Source organism: Echinops telfairi, unplaced genomic scaffold (assembly GCF_000313985.2).
Source record: "Echinops telfairi isolate 266 unplaced genomic scaffold, ASM31398v2 ScPeMD7_18;HRSCAF=68, whole genome shotgun sequence".
Taxonomy (NCBI): Eukaryota; Metazoa; Chordata; class Mammalia; order Afrosoricida; family Tenrecidae; genus Echinops; species Echinops telfairi.
In genome coordinates, this window is record NW_022103915.1 from 72920077 (window position 1) to 72933259 (window position 13183).

Below are 13183 nucleotides of genomic sequence, written 5' to 3' on the forward strand. Positions count from 1 at the left end.
GAGACTAACCCCCCTGGAGGAGAAAGCTTCGTCTTCTCATGCGGAGCCCCTGCCGCTTTCAAACTGCTGACCTTGCCGTTAGCAGCCGGACTCGTAACCACAATCCCACCAGGGCATGGGCATGTATTCGCCGTTAATAAAGACTTGCCTTGCCAGTTGTTGGGAAGGTGTGGATTCCTTCAAGTGGGTTAGGATGCCTCTGCAGATGAACATGAACATGAATTCTCTGACCATCCTGCAATTCATCATTCCTTCTCGGTTGTCCTCAGAGCATGAGAGAGGGCCAAGGTGAAGTTTTATGTTTCTGATAAGGCTGCTTTCGTACATCACAGGACAGTGAGTTACACATTATGAGTCCTTACCGCATATTGCCTGGAGGTTTTCTCGTGTCCTTGTTTTGTGATACAAAGAGATAACATCAATGTCCATAGGGAGCGCTTCCAGGGTCAGTGCCTTGTGAAGGTGACTCAGGGCAGGTGGCTGCCCGGGGCTCACTTTCCCGGAAACCAGGAGCCCACTGAGATGGTGTGCTGTGCAAGGTGCTACCTGGATCCTCAGGAAACGGCAAGTGTTCTTATTTGGGGAAGAGGCACCAGAAAGGATGTGGTGCAAGTGCCTGCCTTAATGTCCTTAACGCCTAAATGTCCTTCACACGGAGTTTGCTGAATTTCACTGCTTGCATAATTGCAAGGAAGTCCCTGTTGGAAAGATTTCGCTGGTGACTGGGATAGTGATCTCGGAAGGGGGCAGGGCTCCCCATTGTATGTTCCCCCAGCGGCCCTCCAGGCAGTGTGCTTGGGTGTGGGCTGGTCGCCACCCTCCCTCACGCAGTGCACGTAGCCCTGTCACTTAGCCATCACCCAGCTGGCCAAGAGCCAGCCCTCCGCGGAAGGGCCTCCGTCCCAAACTCAGGCAGCCTGCATTGATACGTTGGTGGCTGAGCCTGTTTACTGCGCTTAATTTGTAGGGCCCTTGGCTGAATCCCTTCCAAGGAAAGGCATGAACCACAATTCAGACAGGAATGACAATAGTCTCTCACATTCCTGGGCCCAGAGTTTCTGTGGCTTCTTGGGGGAGGGTGACTACTGGAAGTTCATGCACGCGGTGGAGTAGAATTGTAATCTAATATTTGGTTTCTTCACTTGGGGCCTCTACTTAAGTTCTTTGAACCCTTTGAACTCCTTGACGTTGGAGGCGGTTTGTGGGTGTGGGCAGCACAAGTTACCAGCACAAGTACATGGAATGCCATGTACTTCAACTGATGGCGACCCTGTGTGTGGCACGGTAGATTGGGCTCCACTGGCTGGTTATTGGAAGTAGCTACATCTCCAGGCCTTTCTTCTGAAGCACTCTGGACACAAACCTCCAACTCTACCCCCCAGGGCCGTCTTCCCGACACGTGGGGGATGGCGGTGTTACATTGCATGGTGGTGGCGTTGACCAGCTAGTCAGATTAGTCTAGAGCCCTGTGTGATGGAGCACAACTGCTCGATGCGGTTTTCTTGTCTGTAATCTCTCTGGGGAGAGATTGTGAAGTCTTTTTCCTGCGGAGCAGCTGGGAGGGTTATAGATACCAGACTTTCACAACACAGTCCCCATCTTTCACGTCTGAGTCTTAAAAGGGACCCAGGAGAACTTACTTGAAGGTTCCAGAGCCTGGATACTTGATCTGATGCGCCTGTGGATGGACAATCCTCAAGTTCATGGTTGGATAAGCCAGGGCACTGATGGAAACTGACAATGGTAAACCCTGTGCCCTTTTAGCTACTCTGCTCTCACCTGAGAAGCGGGTCAGCTCCCTTCTCCAGAGCAATGAAGAGGCAGATCACTGCTCCCCTAGTTCCTTTCTTTCAAATCTCTCGGGGTACCTGTCTACTGCCATCACATCCACTTCAACCCATGCTGACTCTGGAGGGTAGAGTAGGGCTGAGCCCTAGGATTTCCAGGACCCCAACTCTTCCTGACAGCAGGAAGCCTCATCTCTCCCACACCGAGTGGCTGGTGGGTTTCCGCCTCCGACCTTGGAGCCAGCAACCCACTACCCCACTAGGGCTCTCTCTTTTGGGTATACATTGAATTGCTTGGTTGCCTAGGAAGCCTGTTTAATTTTCTGCGTGCCTGCCAGACTTTTTTTTTCTATAACTTTTTTTTTCTCCACCTCTTCATCAGCAATTGCGATTTTCCATTTTTCTGCTCTCAGATCGATTCGGTAGAAAAGGTATCTCATTGCCGTCGTTCTATGCAGTTTTCCCTACTGAGCATCTTTTCATGCGCTTGTTGGCCTTTTGCGTGTCTTTTGTGAAATGTCTATTCAGCAGACCCTGTGCCTGTTTTTTTAATTGGGAGTTGTTGGTGGAGGTGGTGTTGCTGCTAGCTGCTGTTAGCTCCGCTCAATAGTAAGTGTGAACCCCAAATGTGATGGCCTACAACTAACTGCTTCTTGGGGTGCAGTCTCTGTGAGAGCAGAGCACCCAGATCTTCCTCCCATGGAGCCACTGGATGAATATTTCACTTAGCAGCAAACCACTTAATCATGGCCGTGAGTCAGAATCTGTAGGTGCTGTTGTCGATCCACACTAGTGGGTTATTAAAATTCTGTAAATGTCGATTCATCTCACCAGGAAGTTTTGGCAAATGAAAAACCTACACCGAAGACATCTGATCTATGTCCGTGTTGTCGTTTGGCATGTCTGCCACATGATAATACCGCTCTGTCTGTGTTGTGATTGTTCCGAAGCCTCTCCTCCTTCATACACTCCAATTGCCTCCTCCGGCTTGATGAGGCTCAGATAGTGACTCGGCTCAACGGGTCTGTTTCCGGAGTTTGTTCCTGCCCGAGCACAAATTGGCGTGGGAGCGAGTGGGTAGTAACTGAAGGGAAGCTTGATTTTCAGCGCATCCTTCACTTTGGTGGTGTGTGTGTGTTTGGCCATGGCTGCGACCAGCATAGCTGGGAATGTGCCCAAGCCAAGCCCCATCTGTGGCAATGGTCCAGATCCAGAGAATGCACTGATTAAATTGGCTGTGTGCAGTTTCAAGAGACCCACTGAGGCTCACAATGATTTCCTTCCATTGTTCCAAACTTGACGCACATGGCTTCAGGATTCAGGAGAGGGCGAATATGCACTGTGGCTAGAAAAATGATCTGTTCTTCTCCCTTAAGGTTATCAGATACTTTGCTGGCAGTTAGGGGTTTTGTCCTAATAGAAAAGAGCCCTCAGGGGCCACAAGGTGTGGCAGTGGCAGTCTGCTTCCTTAAGGAGTTAAAAAAACCTTGGACCCCTATGGGGGCAGTTCTGTCTGTAGTTCACTCAAACAAAACAAAACAAAACAAAAACTCACACACTCACTAGCATCGAGTTGATTTCAACTCCACCAAATGGCAGTAGGTTTGGTTCCTGATAGAAAACTCCCTGGAATATGTAGCAATTAGCAAAAGATGTTCTTCTCTTAGGTTGTATCCGTTTTTATTCATTCTTTCTTTCCAGGAGCCCTGTGGCACAGTGGGTTTACATGTTGGGCTCCTAACCACAAGATCAGCAGTTCAAAACCACCAGCTACTGCACAGGTGAAAGATGAGACTTTCTACTCCTGTAAAGAGGAGCCTGCCTTATAGAGTCGCTCTGGGTTAGAATTGCCTCGATGGCACTGAGCTGTTTTATTTATTTTTTGCAGTAGGTTTTCACAGGCTGCGACCTGGAGCAGACAGCACTTTATAATGCTCTGAAGAGCTCTCTTGCCTTTTGCTGGAGTTGGATGATTAAACTAGGTCTTAGGTCTTCTTGGATCTTTATAGGAAAGAAACTGAGCCTTCTTTATGGGAAAGAAACTGAGCCTGAGATTACACAATTAGTTGCAGCGTGAACTGGATGGCAGGCATCCAGACCGCTGTTTTCCTCCAAGTAGAACCAAGTCAAGAATATGAGGTTATCTTGTACTGATGGGACCTTTTTCTTTTCAGAGCGTCACAGTGGGGATGGCTGAGGTGGTGGGGAACCCAGCCTGTAATTGTTTGTGGCTTAAGTGACTCTCATTATTGGCTCAGTAGTGGCTTCCCTAATCCTAATAGCTGCTTCCAGAGGGAACTAATTCCTTAGTTATTATAGGGGACTTCCTTTATCCCTTCCTTTCCAGTTATGCCCCTCCCTCATGTTTGTCTGCTACCAGTCACCTCTCCTCAAGCCATCCTTTGCCATGCTACTGTTAGGTAGCAGAACAGGGACCAGAGTGTCCACCAGGCATATGCCAATTCAAGCCCTGAAGCCAGATGGGGGGCGGTACACCGAGGGGGCTGGTACACCTGGATTGGCTCAATCTAGGCCAGGTGGGCCTAATTCAGCCAATGGGGTCAACCAGTACCATCAACCATGCCTCCCAGCAGAAGGTCCTAAAAACTGCAACTTGAAGACCACTGCCCTCTTTACTCCCTCACCCCAACCCCAGACCCCAGCTGCTCCTTTGCCTTCCACTCGGCTGTCTGTGCTCTCTCTCCGGCCTCCGTCGCCCTGTGTGTATGCGGGGGTGGGGGGTGGGGGCGCGGGTGTGTGTGTGTGTGTGTGTGTGTGTGTGTGTGTGTTACCGTGTTCAGTTAACTGAAAAACCTGAAACTTCTATCTTTTCTAAAAACTCACTTGGATCACAAACCAGGCTTCGACGTGAATTTCTTTCGGATTTCCTGCCCAAGGAATCTCAACGGTATCATCGTTTGTTAAATCTTGGTTGCTACAGGCTCAAAATTCCACCTTCTTGTAGTGTCCACGTCAATAGCCCAACTTCAGCTCTAAGAGGCCGTTGACATCTTAGGTGTCCACAGGGCTCGTGTGACTCCTGCGTGCTGTATGAGGTCTGACGTGTAGGGACATGGTGATTTAGAAGATTGTAACGCCAAGTTACCGGGCAGCCTTGTGAATTCTGGTTTGTAACACGGCCAAAGCTTTGAACGTCTCGTTCCCGTCTTCACACCACCACTGGGGTGACTTAGAGCTTTAAAGCGGAGTACCTGAGCTACTTTGGCATCCGTATGGCATGGTCCTGATCGGTCATTTGTAATTGTAACCCTGCAGTAGTTCTATCATTTATCATGCTGCGTGACCTGATCTCCAGTAGGGTACAATGACCCCTTGTCCAAGGCTTCTCCGGACAACGTAGGCTGAACAAGAAGCAGGTTTGTTGAGGAGTAAAGCCTGCATACACTGGGGTCCGGCCCCCAGTGGGTCTACACGACTGCCAGGACGAAAGCAGGGAGATTCCTCCAGAGCTGGCAGGCCCCTCTTATATGTCTGGCACGGGCTGTTGAGCCTCAGGGCTGTTTTGTTTTGGCTTTAAAGGTGGTTGTCCCTTGTTAGCTGGGACCCCCGACTATGTCCTTATTTGAAAGGGCTCTGGGTGGTCAGACTCTGGAGCCTCCTTGCTTCTGGTCTGTGATGATTCATCCAGTCAGGTGGCTTTCCCTACATACATGTTTGAAGATACCAAAAATCCCCAAACGCACTGCTGGCTCGTTGACCCTAGACAGGGCAGGACTGCTCTTGGGGGCCTCTTAGACTGCAACCCATCACTGGGACAGAAAGCCTTCTTTCTCTGAGCAGCAGCTGGTGGTTGGAATTGCTGACCCGTGGGAGCCCAGCGTGCTCCCACTAAGCCACCACGGCTCTTATATATCCCTATAGAAATATTAAGAATATGTCTGTGTTTTTCCACTTTATTATTAGTTTTTCCACTTTCTACCATAAGTTTCCCATGGGGCAATTAGAGAGGTGAGTGGCCCTCTAAGCATCATCTGCCATGGGTTTTTGGTCTGACTTTCTGTTTTGCTTCTCCACCAGGTAGTACAGGTAGCACTTACGGAAAGGAAGAGAACTGCGAGTCATTACCTGACGTGACGATAGTCAGGACGACAGGCATTGAGAACTGTGTTCGAGGGTGTGTTTGTAGTTTTCCTCATGAAAGGGATGTGTTGTGTTGTCTCCTGCTAACAAGTGAGGGCGAGGCTTCCTCAGGACCCTTCCCTCTTCCTCCTCCTGTCTGATCCAGTGGTTCTCCACCTTCCTCATGCCGTGACCCTTTCATACACTTCCTCATGGGGTGACCCCCAACCGGAACATTATTTTCGTTGCTACTTCATAACTGAAAATTTGCTACTGTTATGAATCGTCGTGTAACTATCTGATATGCAGGATGTATTTTCATTGTTACAAAATGAACATCACTAAAGCATAGTGTGATGAATCACAAAAACAATTTGTAATTATATAGTGAAATATGTATTTCTAATTAAAAATACATGAAATTTTTTCTGGAAGCCTGGTGTAGCATGGGTAACAGTCTTCACTCCAGGTATCCAGATGTGGGTGTATCTGCACGGGGGCAGACCCACTTGGAGACCGACAGAGGAGTGGTGTCGCAGTTCTGAAGACTATTGGAAATATATGCTTTCCATGGTCTTAGGTGATCCCTGTGAAAGGTCATTCGACCCCCAAAGGGGTCTTGACCCATAGGTTGAGAACTGCTGGTCTAAGGTATTCCATTAAGTAAGCCTGACTTTTTCGTCCTCGATTATTTCTATCCCTTTGCAAATGCAAGAATCTTAAGCCTTTGTTCTAAGAATACTGGGTTCAAATTTTAATATGACTAAGAATCACCAGGGGCATTCTAAGTAACTGTGAGGTTGGAAGTTGGAGTCTACCCCGAGGCACTTGAGGAAAGAAAACCCTTGGGGAAAACCCGCCATTGAAAACCCTGTACAGCACTGAGAGTACCACACAAGAGACAATCCACTGGACTACACAATACACCTTTTTATTAGTTTATAACCCTGGACTCTGATTTTTCATGAAGGAAGATTGAAGAGAGGCCAGGTAATCTAATGAGGATGGAGTTGAGGTCATTTAAAAGGGGAGAGAAAACCCCCCAAACCCCAGGCAACCACATCTACTGCGTTTATTCTTACTCAAACTTGCTGCCATCGGGTCCTTCGGCTCCTAGGGACCTATAGGGCAGGGTAGAACTGCCCCTGTGGGTTTCCCAAGACTGTAACTCTTTATGGAAGTAGAAAGCCTCACCTTTCTCCCACGAAGCAGCTGGGCAGTTCAAGCTGCTGGCCGTGCAGCTAGCAGCCTAATGCACACCACCTCTCTGTACCACCAGCGCCCCTTGATGCAGTAGACTGACTTAATAGACTGTCTAGACAGTTCTGGAGCTGTAGGGTAATCATCTAACCACTTTCCTCCTCAGGGTGAGTGAGCCATGACCTATGGCCTTATTGTTAACCATTTATACTGGAGAGCCCAAATTTAAAGAATTGCAGTGCAGATGCCAGCAGCTGCTTGTATGTGGTGGAGAGTGCCCGAGGAGGCTGCATGTACCAGGGTGTAGATGCTGACCAGTGGGAGCAGATGGCCCCAGCTTTGCTCACCAGCTTTCTTGGGATTTCTTCTTAGGCGATGGTGGCTTGCTACCCGGGCAATGGAACAGGTTATGTTCGCCATGTGGACAACCCCAACGGTGACGGCCGCTGTATCACCTGCATCTACTATCTGAACAAGAATTGGGATGCTAAGGTACTTTGACGCAATGGGGATGGAGTGTGAGGTTACCAAAGAACTCCCTGCCATCGAGTTGATTCTGACTCTTAGTGACCCTCTGGGACAGCGTGGAACCGCCCCTGTGGGTTTCCAACAGTATGTGTTCATGGGAGGAGTAGAAAGCCTCCTCTTTCTCTTGAGGGGCAGCTGGTGGCTCTGAACTGCTGACCTTGTGGCTAGCAGCTCAAGGTGTAACCACTACACCACCAGCTAACAATTAAGGTAATAAAGAGTTTTGAGTTGAAGGTAATCCCATCTCCCACTAATCAACCATTCCTAATTGTGTGTTTTACTTTTCTTTGTCCTCCTAAGGAATTCGGTGAGATGAAAATCATCTCTGTGATTCGATGTGTTTGGGAGTAGTCGTGTAAGGGAAGGGTAGTTGAAAAAGAGAGGGTAATTGAATATTATTTTAGAAACAGTGGTCTTTTTTTAAATTTTTTTTTTAGTCTAATTCAGAGTTGATAGGCCTTTTAATGAAGCATAGACTGTTCTTCCCTCCCATCAGCAGCACGGAGAGAATTCCACAAAAACAGAACTGCGGGACATACCGCTATCCCCAAGGGAGGGATCCCACAGGCCTCTCTGATGGCGACCCCTCTGGTTCGCGGCCGCTTGCAGTGGCTTGCTATGGTTTGCGAATGCCAACGGCTTGGGACTTATTTCTGCCTTCGGAACATGAAGAGAGCGGTGTGTAGTCCTGGTTCCACGCTTACAGACATCTGTGTGGACTTTGTTTGCTCTCGGAAGCTCAGAATGATTTAGGAATCTGGGAAGTCAGAGAACTTTTCAAGCTTGTTTGACTTTTGAACCTTTTGCATCTCTGCTTCCGGCTAGTGAAGCCCGGCACTGGCTGTCAGAAAGCAGTGGTGCTTTATCTGGGCTCAGAAAACCGAAACCTGGGAGACCAGCGAATCGGTGACAAATGCTCTCTTCTCCCTGTTTGGTAACATGGCTGGAACACATCCCGAGGTTCCTTTCAAGCACTGCGAGGGCGGGTCTGGGCGAGGGACTGCACTCATCAGGCCGGTGTCAATAAGTTGTGACCTGTGAAGTCCTTGAACAAATAAGTGACATGGGGAAGCAGTGGCTAGGTGAGGCCTGAATTCTGTCTTCGCTGTGGTTTAACCACTAGGGCAGACAAGGTATGTAAAAAGGCAGTTTGAGGAAGAGAGATGGATGTCATAAAAGGTATTTTTTTTAGGTCAAAAAGAGTCGAATATCAAGTCCTGGTAGTTCAGCCAGGGAGAAACGCTGGGCTTTCTACCCTCTGAGACAGTTACAGCCTAGGAAACCCACAGGGGGTCACTATGCATCAGTTTTGACTCAATGGCAGTGAGTTGGGGGTTTTGTTTGTTTGGTACTTAATTTACTCCATTTTGTGTCATCCTTTGGGGGCGGGGGCCGGGATAAGGAGATGGTTCTACCTAGGTTTGCAGAAAAACTTTATTTCACAAACTGGTGAAATAAAATCTGGTATAAAGCATGAGGTTGAAGTACAAGTTTGTGGGTCATGCGGGCTGGGAATAAAGCTTGGACGATGACAGTTTCTGTGCCTAGAAGAGGATGAAGTATTGTTAGCAGTAGACTTAGGTCTGCGACCAGAACCTAACTTGCTTTCTTTGTGGCTCTCAGCTGCACGGTGGGATCCTACGGATATTTCCAGAAGGAAAATCTTTCATAGCTGACATAGAGCCCATCTTTGACAGACTCCTCTTCTTCTGGTCAGACCGCCGGAACCCACATGAAGTTCAGCCTTCTTACGCAACCAGGTAAGAGCCGCGGGTCACACACTATTTTCTGGAGGAGTTTGCTGGACAAACTCCAGTTTCTGTGGATATAGGGGACCCACCACACCCCAAAGCTGCTCAGAACTCTGTGAGAAGTTGTTAAATATTCAAAGGGAAACATATTCTCTGACATATAAAGCCGTGTCCATTGAAGTAACCCCATTCATCAACCCCTTTGTTAGGTGGGCGGATTGGATTCAATATTCTCTGTGTTTCTCTTCTTTTTCAATCTAATGCTGAGCTAGCCTTTAAGAATGTGGGGTGTCACACAGCGCAAATCCAGAATTCTGCCTGCCTTAAGAGGTGGGAGGAGACTACATCTTGAGAAAAGAAAGGACTCCCCCCCACACACACTCTTTTGACCTTTCCTTGGCTTAACATTGCCATAGGATCACTGGCTCCATGTCCCAACAGTTAGCCTTTTAAATCATACACTTTCTCTAGCACATGCATGGTTTTCAGAGTATCAACCCGACTAAGTTAAAGTTACATATCTGAACCGCAAACACAAAGTTGCATGTTAAATGTCAAACTAGAAACCAGTAACTAGTTCTGTTGCCTAACTAGTTACCTTGTGGCTTGTTCCAGGGGGCATGGTACCTGGATCCTGTCGCGTGTCGTAGAATTACTTGGTTTTTCCTTGATCCACAGTGACTTGTGACTTCGTAGGAAAAAAAACAACAACAGTAAATGTTGGTGGACAGCTCTTGGGGGGGAAAAAGAGCTAATGCTAATAGAAATCTCAATTTCTGACAATACTTATAAAAAGAAACTTTTTGGAAGCTCAGTCATCAAATGGCTCCTGTCACATGACGGAATCCAATTAATGTGACTGCAATAGAGTACTTAAGGACATTGTTATTCAATTGCTTCCTTGCCCCAATGGGCAGAAGCTAAAGAAAAAGGGCCAGTCTTTTAAAATGTCCTGTGATCTGAGTAAGCTTCTGCAAAGCTTCACCGAGTTTACCTCCTCCTCTCTACGCCTCTCGAGTCCCGATCATCTTTAGTCTCCCAATCATTAGCAGAATATCTCACTTCCTAGTCCTTTCTGTGTGGGAGACAGGTGAGACTTCCTATTCCCATAAAGAGTTAGTCTCGGGAACCCCTAAGGGGCAATTCGACCCTGGCCTGCAGGGTCTCTGTGGGTTGGAATTGACTAGTGGCAGTGAGTTTGGTTTGAGGTTTATCCCTTTCTATGGGAACTCTGGTGGCAAAGTAGTTCAACTTCTTGGCTCCTTGACAGAAAGGTCAGCAGTTTGAATCTGTCAGCCGCTCTTCGATGGAAAGATGTTGCAGCATATTGCCGTCGAGATTTAATCCATCTGTTGAGTTGATTCCTGCTCAGAGCAACCCCGTTCAGGCTTCCAAGGTTGTGAATCCCTCCGGCAGCAGGCTCCTCTTTCTCCCACGGAGCCACCGGTGGATTTGAGCCATGACCACGTGGTAAGCAGCCCAGCTCCTAGTTTACAGAAAGGACATGGGCAGTTCTGGCCGGTCCTTACAAGGTGGCTAACGAGGCAGAATCAGCTGGACAGCAGCGGGTTTTATCCTTTCTGTGTTGAGCTAGTTGCAGTGTTTGCTGAATTGCTGTCTCTCCTGATGAGAGCCTGGGCTCCTTGAGGAAGATCAGCTCAAGCCTCCGAATTCCCAGCGTTCCCAATAATGCCTGGTACATACTTGGCATTCTTTAAGCCCATTATTATACTGAAATGGAATCGAAAGCGGAGAAGTATATTTTAAGTTAAAATTTAATCCCTAATAATAGGGAAACCTTTCAATGTTGGCTTTGCAGATGATTTTGATGTAAGATACATAGTTTCCAGAGTTAGCCCTCTCTTTTCAGGATTTCTCTACCTCTTATGCCTGCTTATCTTTCACAGATACGCCATGACGGTTTGGTACTTTGATGCTGAAGAAAGGGCAGAAGCCAAAAAGAAGTTCAAGAACTTAACCAGTATGTGTTCAGTGTTTTTCTATGACCTGTGATCAATCCAAACCATGAGTATTATTCAAGATTAGTTACCTTTTAATCATGAGTGTTGAGCGATGCAGGGTTACATGAAATGTTACCTATGATTTGGGCACAGGTTACAAAGGAAATAGAGTAGAGCCCAGTGACGATGGTTTTTATTACTAGGCGGGTTTTAAGTGTATTATTATATTGGTATGGGCCTACAAGCCACAATATAAAAACGGGCCCCATGTAATAGAGACTGAATAAGCGGCATGGGATTTAATACCATTCCGGATCCTCCAGATTGTTGTAAGACAGCATTTCTCAAGATATGTTTCCTGGACGCACTAGTCCTGGCAAAGTGGGTTTGGGAGGCGGTAAATTCCTGGTCCACAAAAAAGCGGGAAATGCTGCCCAGCGTGTCCATTTCTTGAAGCATCCCAGTAGTCATTGACACATCAAATCAAATCCTGCAGTAAGGAAACATAGGTAGCATTGCATAACCCTACGACCCATTCAGAGTGGATGCCCATCAAACCCCGCAGTGAACACGTTGTGGAAAGAAAGCCTTGTTGGAAGGCACTCTGCCCAAGTGTGTGCTACAAGAGAGGACATATTGACTGGAGGCAGTTTTATGACTTGAGTTCGTAGGTGTTACCAATGGTTGATGAGCTCGGCTGCTAACCAAAAGTTGGCAACTCACAGCTATACCAAGATGCTTCAGAAGAAAGGCTTGGCAGTCTGTTTATTGGGGGAGCAGGGGGCAAAAAAACAGCCATCGGCAACCCTTTGGAGCACAGGTGTACTCTGAAATACGTGAAGTTGCCAGGTGTTACAATCGACTGAGAGGAGGAGTGTGTGTGTGAGAGAAAGAAAGAAATGAACCCCATGGTTCTGACGATAGACTCTCTTTTTTTCTGTGCCCAGGGACAGCGGAATCCGCCCTTGCTGAGGACTGACTGGCGCGGAAATCTGCTGACATCGTTCATTGTTGTGATAGTTCCTGAGCTCTTCGGAAGAGCCGATCCAAAGATGGCCTCTCTCGTAACTCATGACGAGAACCTCTCCCAGCTGCTGGAATGCCTCCCACGGTTCACACCCCTGTCTTGTGTGTGGTACTTGGTGTCTTCTCGCCAAGACTTCATTGGCCTTCAGACACCGTCTTTGCCAACTTTTTTGCTAACTCCAGAAATACTTTGCTAACTCCAGCAGACAACCTTGCTGATAGATTTTGGCACCACTGGCTGTCAAGATGCAAGCGTGACGGACAGGGGAGGGTTGGAGCTCACTTGCACTTTATGTTCACTTTTGGATGTGAAAAGAGATTAGTGAAAGAAGGGGGGTGGGATATGACCGATGCCACGGAGAGGCACCATTGAAGCCTCAACAGCCGGAAGAAACAGAACTGTGCGCCGTCTGAACACTCTCCAGATGTTCTTAATCCAGGGCTGTTAGGCTTCTGGGTGATGCTCACAGCCTAAGGATAGCATCTCCTCGGGAAAGGGCTGCTGCCACAGTCGTCACCCTGGAAGTGTCGTATGGGACAGTCACTCCTTTTTCTGATCCTATAGCCTGGACTTTCTGCCGCTGGCCATTTTCCTGAAAATGGAGTTTGCTGGGGGGGAGGGGGGGGAGAACATCATTTATCTTGTTTTCATTTTTGAATCTGGAAATCTTGAGCCTAAAGCTAGGCATTAATTGTTGGGGTTGCTTTTTTCTTGTTGCAATGGAATTTGAATTTCAATCAAAGGGGGGGAAACATCTCCTCAGTAGTCTTAGGGTCAGCTTCTGATAACGGTGTAAAAAACCTTTGTCTAGTGATCTCCATTAAACGTGCGTGCATCTGGAACAATTGA

At 47.7% G+C, this 13183-nt stretch overlaps 1 protein-coding gene across 1 annotated transcript in view; it reads left to right on the forward strand.

The window, feature by feature from the left end:
- The window catches only part of EGLN3 (egl-9 family hypoxia inducible factor 3), a 26989-nt gene extending 13806 nt beyond the window's left edge, over positions 1–13183 (forward strand). The window contains exons 2-5 of the mRNA XM_004698522.3: positions 7440–7559; positions 9219–9355; positions 11254–11327; positions 12255–13183. Of these exons, the coding sequence (XP_004698579.1) occupies positions 7440–7559; positions 9219–9355; positions 11254–11327; positions 12255–12286 (363 nt within the window). The 3' untranslated portion in view covers positions 12287–13183. The remainder of the gene's footprint in view (positions 1–7439; positions 7560–9218; positions 9356–11253; positions 11328–12254) is intronic.